The sequence below is a fragment of the Gorilla gorilla genome, chromosome 4, assembly GCF_029281585.2.
Source record: "Gorilla gorilla gorilla isolate KB3781 chromosome 4, NHGRI_mGorGor1-v2.1_pri, whole genome shotgun sequence".
NCBI classification, from domain to species: domain Eukaryota; kingdom Metazoa; phylum Chordata; class Mammalia; order Primates; family Hominidae; genus Gorilla; species Gorilla gorilla.
Window position 1 is genome coordinate 49,594,983 of NC_073228.2, and position 9,967 is coordinate 49,604,949.

Consider the following 9,967-nt stretch of genomic DNA (forward strand, 5'->3'; position numbering starts at 1 on the left):
GCAGTGAGCCGAGATCGTGTCACTGCACTCCAGCCTGAGCAACAAGAGTGAGAATCTATCTTAAAAAACAAAAAACAAACAAACAAACAAAACAGGACCAGAGGAGAGCTAAGGTGGCCCAAAAGAGCTTCCAAATTTACTGAATGCCACTAAACTCTCACTTAAAAATGGTTAAAGTGGCGAATTTTTTTTGTTTTTTTTGAGACTGGGTTTTGCTATTTTTGCCCAGGCTGGAGTGCAATGGTGCAATCTGGGCTCACTGCAACCTCTGCCTCTCGGGTTCAAGTGATTCTCCTGCCTTAGCCTCCCGAGTAGCTGGGATTACAGGTGCATGCCACCGTACCCAGCTAATTTTGTATTTTTAGTAGAGATGGGGTTTCACCACATTGGCCAGGCTGGTCTCGATCTCCCAACCTCAGTTGATCCGCCTGCCTCAGCCTCCCAAAGTGCTGGGATTACAGGTGTGGGCCACTTGCCTGGGCCAAGGTGGCAAATTTTATGTTACGTATATTTTATACAATTTTAAAAGAAGGAAAAAAGTATAGTCACTTTGGAAAACAATCTGGCAGTTTCCCAAAAGGCTAAACATAGAATTACCGCATAACCCAGAAATTCTACTCCTAGGCATATACCCAAGAGAACTGAAAACACATATCCACAAGAAAACTTGTGCATGAATGTTTATAACAGCATTATCTATAATGACCAAAAAAGTGGAAACAACTCAAATACCCACCAATGGATGAATGGATAATCACAATGAGATATATTGATACAATGAGATATCATTTAACCATGAAGAAGTGAGGCACTGACATACACTACAACATGGATGTATCTCACAAACATTACGCTAAGTGAAAGAAGCCAATCACAGAAGACAACGTATTGTTTGAATCTTTTCATGCCAGAATACAGGCAAGCCCAGTGGGACAGAAAGTAGGGAAGTGGTTATCTAGAAACGGAGAGGGATTGAGGGGAAATAGAAAGTGACTGCTAACACATACAGGGTTTCCTTCTGGGGTGATAAAAAATGTTCTGGAATTAGTGGCAATGGTTGCAAAACTTTGTGGGTATACTAAAAAACATGAAATTGGGTCAGGCACAGTGGCTCATGCCTGTAATCCCAGCACTTTGGGAGGCCGAGTCAGGTGGATCACCTGAGGTCAGGAGATTGAGACCAGCCTGGCCAACATGGTGAAACCCCATCTCTACTAAAAATACAAAGCAAAAAACAAAAAATTAGCCAGGCGTGGTGGTGGGCACCTGTAATCTTAGCTACTCGGGAGGCTGAGGCAGGAGAATCACTTGAACTGAGGAGGCAGAGGTTGCAGTAAGCTGAGAACGCACCATTGCACTCCAGCCTAGGCAACAAGAGCGAAACTCTGTCTCAGAAAAAAAAAAATCATGACATTGTATATTTTGTTTTATTTTATTTTATTTTATTTTGAGACGAAGTCTCACTCTCCCGCCCAGGCTGGAGTGCAGTGGCGCGATCTCGGCTCACTGCAAGCTCTGCCTCCTGGGTTCACGCCATTCTCCTGCCTCAGCCTCCCAAGTAGCTGGGACTAAAGGCGCCCACCACCACACCTGGCTAATTTTGTTTTTGTATTTTTAGTAGAGACGGGGTTTCACCGTGTTAGCCAGGATGGTCTCAATCTCCTGAAGTCGTGATCCACCCGCCTTGGCCTCCCAAAGTGCTGGGATTATAGGCGTGAGCCACTGCACCCGGCTGAAATTGTATACTTCAAAGGGATGAATTTTATGGTATGTGAATTTTGTCTCATTAAAAAAAACAAACTGTTAAGAAAACCAGGAGTGGTCTGGGGAAATGCTTAGCCACGGCTCCAGGCTGGGCCATGCCTCACCTCTCTGGATGGGAACTCAGCACAGCTGGCATCAACAAAGCTGACTGTCCCCTGTGTCAGGCATCACAGGGTCAGGAGGCTCCTGGCTCAGAGGGGGATGCGAAGGAGGGCAGTGGAGGGAAGAGAGTCCTGGCACAGGGAAGAGCGAACCAGGCTGCCGGCCCAGTGCCCAGCTGCTCCTCATCCCTCACACCCTGGCCCTGGAGCCCTTGGCCACATGCCCCATCCCAGGACCGCCTAGTTGTGAGAGAAGCCCCTGTGGGAGAAGGCAGGGAGGTCGGGGGCACAGGCAGCAGCCTGGGGCAGGCAAGCCAGGGGGTTGACCTCGCAGGCCCCAGCATCCTGGTCCCCTCGGAAGTAGATGGAGTCGGCAGAGTAGAAGGAGGGGTCTTCGTCAAAGAAGTTATAGGGTCGGAGGAAGAAGCCCACGCCGTTCCCCACAGTCACCGTGTTAGGAATGTCCTCTGCATGTGGGATATGCAGAAAACCAGCTGTCACCCAGGCCACCAAGTCCTAGCAGGGGAGAAGAAAGAGGATCACGAGGTCTGGCTTTGCTGAGGACATGCCCTGCCTCCCACAGTGACTTTGCAGATAGGGAGTCAGCTCACCCACCTGTATGTTCTTAGTTTCTCAGGAAAAATCTGAAATCATAAAGTTTCTTTCTTTCTTTCTTTCTTTTTTTTTTTTTTTGAGACAGAGTCTCGCTCTGTCACCTAGGCTGGAGTGCAGTGGTGTGATCTCAACTCATTGCAATCACCACCTCCTGGGTTCAAGCCTCAGGCACCCGAATAGCTGGAATTACAGGCACGCGCCACCACACTCTGCTCATTTTTGTATTTTTAGTAGAGATGGAGTTTCACCATGTTGCCCAGGCTGGTCTCAAACTCCTGAGCTCAAGATATCCACCTGCCTCAGCCTTCTAAAGTGCTGGGATTATAGGCATGAGCCACTGCACCCGGCCAAAGTTTCATTGTTAGTGGTTTCTGAAGATCCCTGAGGAATCTCGCTTCTGAGGCAGTGAAGTGGCTCATCTTGTCCCCCTGACTCCTCCCCTCCTCCCCAGCTGCCTGCTCACCCCTCTGTGCAACTAACCTGCCCTGCAATGGTCTCATTGTTGATGAAGTCAGTGAAGTCCACAGTGGGTGTCCAAGGATCATTCAAATTGTAGATGCTGGTGCTACTAGGTTCCTCCTCCTTCCGCTGGGTTACCGCCAGCTGGTACCTACAGGAGTTTTTTATTAGACCTACAAGTTCGTCAACTGTCCCACTGCCTGAAGCTGCACTGAAGAGTGAACACTAGGGGGAAATGAGCCCCAAAGTCTTGGAGTATTGAGCCTCTGTATCATTCTTTGTCCAGTTCTCCTTGCCTGTCTCTGTCTCTCTCTCTCTCCTCTGCAGACTTCCCCCACTTGTCCACTGTCCTGTACCTTAAACATCAACTGGCCCACCAGGCTTCAGGTAGAAATGTTGCTCATCCATCCATCTGGATCAGAGCATGATGTTGAGCCTGGGCCTTGGAACCATACATATGGACATGGCCTGTTTCCCATCCTAGGTCAAGTTCAGTATCTCAAATACCTAGATTTCAGGGAATCCTCCCTCCGATCTGTGTTGCCATCTCACTGTTTTTTTCCTTCAACCTTTAATGTGAACATTTTAAACATACAGAAAAATTGGAAGAATTGTATAGTGAACATCCACATACTCAAGTCTAGCGTCTACCATTAACATTTTCCTAGATTTTCTTCAGTGCCTCATATCTCAGCATTCCTCCACCCACCCATTAGGCTTTGTTTTGAGTGCCTACAGATTGTGGCCACAGGAATGTGTGTGTGTGTTTGTGTGTACCTGTGGGAAGTGGAGCAGTGTGGAGCCCTTCATACATTCTACCTGCCCCACTCCCTCCTGACCGCTGACCACTCACCTCCCCCAGCTGAAGCCTCTCTCCACGGAGCTGTTCTGGGGCAGTGGCTCCCCAGAAAAGCTGCGCACCTGGATGCGGTAGCCCCGGGGGTGACCCCACTTGTTGCTGTGGTTGCTGGCCAGGTACAGGTAGCGAGGGGTGGCGCCTCCCATGGGGAAGGTGGCTTGCTCCTCTTGTCTCCAGCAGCTTCCGGGTCACCTCCATCCTCTGCATCTGGTGCTCAGGGCTCCAGGGCACAGCCATGGGGACAAAGGCCATATCCTCGGCCCAGACCCAGTTCTCTAGTCCTGCTCAGGGTGGGATCGGGGAGGGCCTGTCATGCAACTGCCCTGGCCCCTCTGGACTCTGCCCCCACCTGGCTTCAGAGTGGGGGCAGAGTGGGGGCCAAAGAGCAGCCCAGAACTGAGTGTGCCCCTGCTTCTCTTCCCTCTCCCCAAGATAGTCCCAGTCCAGGGATTTGGAGGAGGGCTTTCTCCCTACTGTCTTCTCTGGTAATAATCCCAGATGCCTTGTGACTGGGCCTCCAACAATGTCCTCCCTCTGAGGGGCTGCATGGGAGGGTGTTTACCTGAGGTTGGAACAATCTTGTGGGCAATAGGCAGGTGGCACTCCTTCTGACCTGAAGACTTCCCCTCACATGTGAAGCCCTGTGGCATTGCCAGGACTGCCTTATCATGAAAATAAGCCTCACATTGACTGAACCTGAAGGAGCTGTGTAGGGAGCATGCCGAGTGCCTTCTGTGTATTCATGCTTTCACTTCTACAACAATCTCAAAAAGGAGGAACTATCATTGTCTCCATCTTACAGATGGGACAACTGAGTCTTAGAGCATTCAATAACGTACCCTGGTTGGTCAGCAAGGACACACGGTTAATATCATGGCAGTGCTGGGGACCTGGGTCTTAGTCTGGCCTTATACTGCCCACACATCAGCACATAGAGGAAGACAGCACAGAGAGACACCACAACAGAACAGCAGACATGGGGACCAAAGGGAAGGAAAACCAATACTGGGCCCAATGCTGCTGGGGCTTGGAGGTACCTTTCGCAGTTTGAAATTTGGCAGGGAGCAGGGAGCGGGGCTTAAGACACAATCTGTTTCCTGAACTTTTGGAGTCTGAATGATTTTATTTGAGTCTAACTAGGTCCCATATTAGGAGTCAAGTTAAGTGATCTGAGACAAGGAACAATAAATCAAAACATGCTGGTAGCTCCCTCTGCACCTTCCTAAGACCAGGAGAGAGGAGAGACTGATTCAGCAAACCCTTAGTTTCCTTTTGTAGACTCACTGCCCCTACTCCATACCCCAGTGTTTCCACCCTTAGGTGACAATTGCAGACTAAGAGTTTTTTTTTTTTTTTTGGTTTTTTTGAGACAGAGTTTTGCTCTCGTTGCCCAGGCTGGAGTACAGTGGCATGATCTTGGCTCACTGCAACCTCTGCCTCCCAGGTTCAAGTGATTATTTTGCCTCAGCCTCCAAGTAGCTGGGATTACAGGTGCACACCAGTATGCCCAGCTAATTTTTGTATTTTTAACAGAGATGGGGTTTCACCATGTTGTCCAGGCTGGTCTCGATCTCCTGACCTCAGAAGATCCACCCGCCTCAGTCTCCCAGACTGCTGGGATTACAGGCGTGAGCCACTGTGCCCGGCCAGAGACTAAGAGTTCTTTATGGTCCACGCGCACAAGTAGGCTCCTGTGGCTAATCACAATACCTAGTATTTCTCAAGAGCCCAGTATGTGTCAGGCACTGTTCCAAGTGTTTTAAAAGTTGTCACCATTTAATAACAGAGATAAAGATAGATGTGTGTTTATGGGTTGGTTGGAATATATGCTTAAATTTTCTAGCTAAGTCCACTGAGAGGGCCTAAAAGCAATGACATCCCAGTAATAATGAGCACACTTGGTGCCCAGATATTGGTTTCTAAATACCATTCTCCAATAAAGTGAACCTGATCTCCTTGGAGACAAGGTTGATTCCAGGGTAGAAGCAGGGAAAATGCCAGATGAAACTGAAACATTTTTGGGTGCCAGAAAGTAAAGAAGTGCTCAAAAACATGTGGAGGTATGTGAAAAGGACATAGGAACTAATCTGAAGGATCTCCCAATGGCCAAAGTTGGAAAAATGTGAGGAACAAAATAAATGAAGTACTGGGTTATAACCCTTAGAGTACAATAAAAAACCATGAGTCTATACAATTTGAATAAATAATTGAAAACAGAAATAAAAAGGAAGGACAACTCTTCCTTATGGAAAATTCCAATTAATAAATGTATAAGGAATAAGGAAAAAATTTTAAGGATAAAAGAAAATGTCCTATATATACATAATGAAATACTATTCAGCCTTAAAAGAAGAAAATCTCATTGCAACAACATGGATGAACCTAGGGGACATTATGTTAATTAAATAAGTCAGATACAGCAGGACAATACTATATGATCTCACTTATATGTGGAATCTAAAAAAAGTTGAACTCATAGCAGTAGGAAATAGAATGGTGGTTATCAGGGCCTTAAGGAGGGTGGAGTTGGGAAGATGTAGCTCAACGAATAAAAAATTTCAGAAGTTCAAGAGATCTATTGGACTGGGCATGGTGGCTCATGCCTGTAATCCCAGCACTTTGGGAGGCTGAGGAGGGAGGATCGCTTGAGCCCAGGAGTTCAAGACCAGCCTGGGAAATATAGCGAGATCCCCATCTCTATAAAAAAAATTTTAAGTTAGCTGAGGATGGTGACATGTGCCCATAGTCCCAGTGACTCAGGAGGCTGAAGTGGGAGGATTGCTTGAGCCCAGTAAGTTGAGGCTGCAGTGAGCTGTAATCACACCATTGCACTCCAGCCTGGGTGACAGAGTAAGACCCTGTTTCAAACAACAACAAAAACCCCAAAGAGATCTATTGTACAACATGGTGACTATAGTTAATATGTTATATATTCTTGAAAACTGCTAAGAGTAGGTTTTAAGTGTTCTCACCACTAAAAAATGATAAGGGCTGAGCATGGTGGTTCACACCTGTAATCCCAGCATTTTGGGAGATCGAGGTGAGAGGACCACATGAGCCCAGGAGTTGGAGATTGCAGTGAGCTATTATCACACTACCTCATTCCAGCCTGGGTGATAGAGTGAGACCCTGTCTCAAAAAAGAAAAAAGAAAAGGTAAGAAAAAAAGAATGTAAACCATCTGAGAGCAACAATGTTGTTTCTTTTGTTAAATTACATAGTTGGGTGCTTGGCACAAGTGTGCATTCATACATTTTTGTTGCTTGCTTGAACAATGTTGTTATATGAAAAAACAGAAGTGGCAAAACGTAGGTACATTATGATAACATTTGAATATAGAAATCTAAATACTTATATCAATATATCATATTTATACATAGTATACAATATAATAAATTCTATAATCACAGAGGTAATTTTTTAAAGCATGGAATACTTTTTTTTTTTGAGACAAAGTCTGGTTCTGTCACGCAGGATGGAGTGCAGTGGCTCAATCTCAGCTCACTGCAACCTCTGACTCCCAGATTCAAGTGATTCTCCTGCCTCAGCCTCCCGAGTAGCTAGGATTACAGCATACCCATGCCCAGCTAATTTTTGTATTTTTAGTACAGACAGGATTTCGCCATGTTGGCCAGGCTGGTTTTGAACTCCTGACCTCAAGTGATCCACCCCCCTCAGACTCCCAAAGTGTTGGGCTTACAGGCATAAGCTACTGTGCCCAGCCCAACGAAAACTTTTAAAGCTAGGCATGGAGACTTCAGCTCACCCCTCCAGCACCTTTGCCTCTGCCAGGATGCCTTACCTGCTACATCCAGGTCCACCTTGAAGTGGGCGCTGTGGGTGTGGACCGTGCCCAGGGTGTGCTCTGAAACTTTGTTTCCATACCTCTGGGCAGCACCAAAGGGGAATGCTGAGCTGATGTAGCCGGTGGTGTGGAGTCTGATTTCTATGGCCCCATTAGGGTGGAAGACCATATCCCACACATAGTCATAGTTGAGCACGGTAGACACAGATCTGATGACCAGCACTGTTTCCGAAAGGCCCCCAAAGTAATGGGAGTAGAAATCTGAGTGGTGTCGCCGCAGGGGGAGGCCCTGGTTCTGTTCAAATATACAAAAGGCATCACGTATTGTCTTGGCCGCCTGGGACTCAAAAAGGAAGTGCCAGTCCACGTAGGTGGCCAGGTAGGGGCAGTACACCCCATGGGTCAGGGGCGTGGAGAAGTGGCCCAAGCCAAAGCCACTATCTATGTACTGGCTTCGTAGAGCAGAAGGAGAATTGCCTCCATAGATGGCCAAGGCCGCCTGGACACTGACTTCATAGGCCACCCTCTCCCCTTGGAAGCGAACGTCAAAGATCCTTGGGCCACTGAATGCTCCGAGGCCAAAGGAGAAAGTCCACAGTGAGGAGGCCACTCGACTTCCCTGGACACTGAAGCGGGGGCCTTGGGGATGGAACTGCAGAGGGGGAGCTGGACCCAGGGGCACAGGGGACTTCAGGGACCAGGACCCACCTGTGCCATTGTCTGGGATCAGCACCACATTCACCAGGCTGGCCTCAAACTGGGCCTCCAGCTGGGCCAGGCTGTCGTAGTAGCGGCCTTGATAGAACACCTTCTGGATGGTCCAGCGGGCAGGGTCCAGGGCCTTGTGGTTCACTAGCAGCTCCAAGCCCACGTAGTGCAGGAAGAACCCAGCCCCCGAGATGTTGTAGTAGAGGCCAAACCAGGTGGCCCGGTCCCCTGATTGCAGACCACGGGGAGCCGTGGTCATTGTCACCAGGTTCCGTCCCCGGCGCTTGTAGAAGCAACAGTGGTAGAGAAGCCCAGAAGCCTGGGGCAGCTCTCTGTCGAAGATCATCTGGTCTATGTCCAGGTACTCTTGGAACAACATGGGGCGTCGGTGATAGGGCAGGGGGCCTCCATGACGCTCCACGGTCACGTCCCGCATGTAGGAGGGGTGAGGCAGTGGCCCCACCACCAGCTCACTCACGTTGGGCTGGGGTTGCCTGCCAAATAAGACGATGGCCAGTGCCTCCCGGGCAGGTGGGGGGCTCCCCCTGTCCAAGTGAGCCAGGGCTGCAGCCTTGGGAGGCAGCTGCAACTCCACTGAGAAGACATAGTTGTCCGAGGGCTGGGCCTGGGCTGCATCCACCAGCCCTGGCCCCAGCTGCTGGGTCAGAAAGCGCATCACAGCCGTCAGCTCCTCTCGGCTCAGGTCTGCAAACAGCTGGCTCTGGCCAGGGTGTGTCCAAGGCTGGGCACTGGGAGATATGGAGGGGCAATGGGGAAGCTGGTTCAGCTTACATTCCCTCTCACCTCCTTTCTCACTCCCAGCCCCACCTTCACCCATGCCTGTCACCAGAACACTAAACAGGGACAAAATAATGAAGACAGCCATAGCTAAAGCTCCTGGGTCGTCTTCAGGCTCTTGGTTCTGAATGCAGAATACAAAATAGACAATGATAAACAGATAGAGAGGACCTGGGTGCAGGATGTTTCTCACAGCCTCTGGAGGGTCCTGGTGTGGTGCTGCCGGTCAAGAGGAATGATGGATATTGTGAAAACCCCAAGGGCAGAGGGGTCGGGGGTGGAGCTAGAGGGGACTAGGAATCAGGTCGTGTTCAGGAGGTGGGGCAGAGTTAAACTTTGATTTTAAATGACCCACGTAAGCCTCTGTCCTCCTGTTCCAAATCAAACAACGCACTCAGGGTCAGGGTCAATGAACCAAGTAGGCAGAGAGGTGTGTTTTGGAGATAAGAGCTAGCAAGGTACAAGAGGAAGTGGGGGGCGCCGACTGTCCTGCGGCTCTCCTTTCTTTTCCCTCCAGGTGGAACTTTTCTCCTGGCTGCAAGGCTGCAAGGGAAAATCACCTGGCCACACCTCCACAGCCAGATTCCCTCCTTCCCTCCTCTAGTTTTTGATGTCCTCCAGGCTCTGCCTCCCACCACTCTCTCCTGCCTCCATCCATCCACTAGAATCCTAGCAGCAGCCTGAGGGAAGCCTGAGAGTAATGATGAGAAAGCAAAGCATCCAGCAGGGAGCTGGCGGGGCTGAAAGGCTGAGCCAGGTCAGCTTTGTGGCGGCCCCAAGTGCCCTAAGTCACTGTAGGGGAGTGTGCAGGGTGCAGAACAAGCTAGAAGCTGCCTGGTTCATTGGGGTGGGGGTGAGT

The 9,967-nt window shown here is 49.3% G+C and overlaps 1 protein-coding gene across 1 annotated transcript; it reads right to left on the reverse strand.

Moving 5' to 3' along the window:
* Window positions 1-685: 685 nt before the first annotated feature.
* On the reverse strand, window positions 686-9,308 carry LOC101132030 (membrane primary amine oxidase-like). The gene is given in 5 exon segments (XM_019026919.4): window positions 686-2,381; window positions 2,961-3,090; window positions 3,793-3,968; window positions 3,970-4,079; window positions 7,600-9,308. Coding segments are annotated over 5 exon segments (2,289 nt in total). The 5' UTR covers window positions 9,197-9,308; the 3' UTR covers window positions 686-2,105.
* Between the last annotated feature and the right edge of the window lie 659 nt (window positions 9,309-9,967).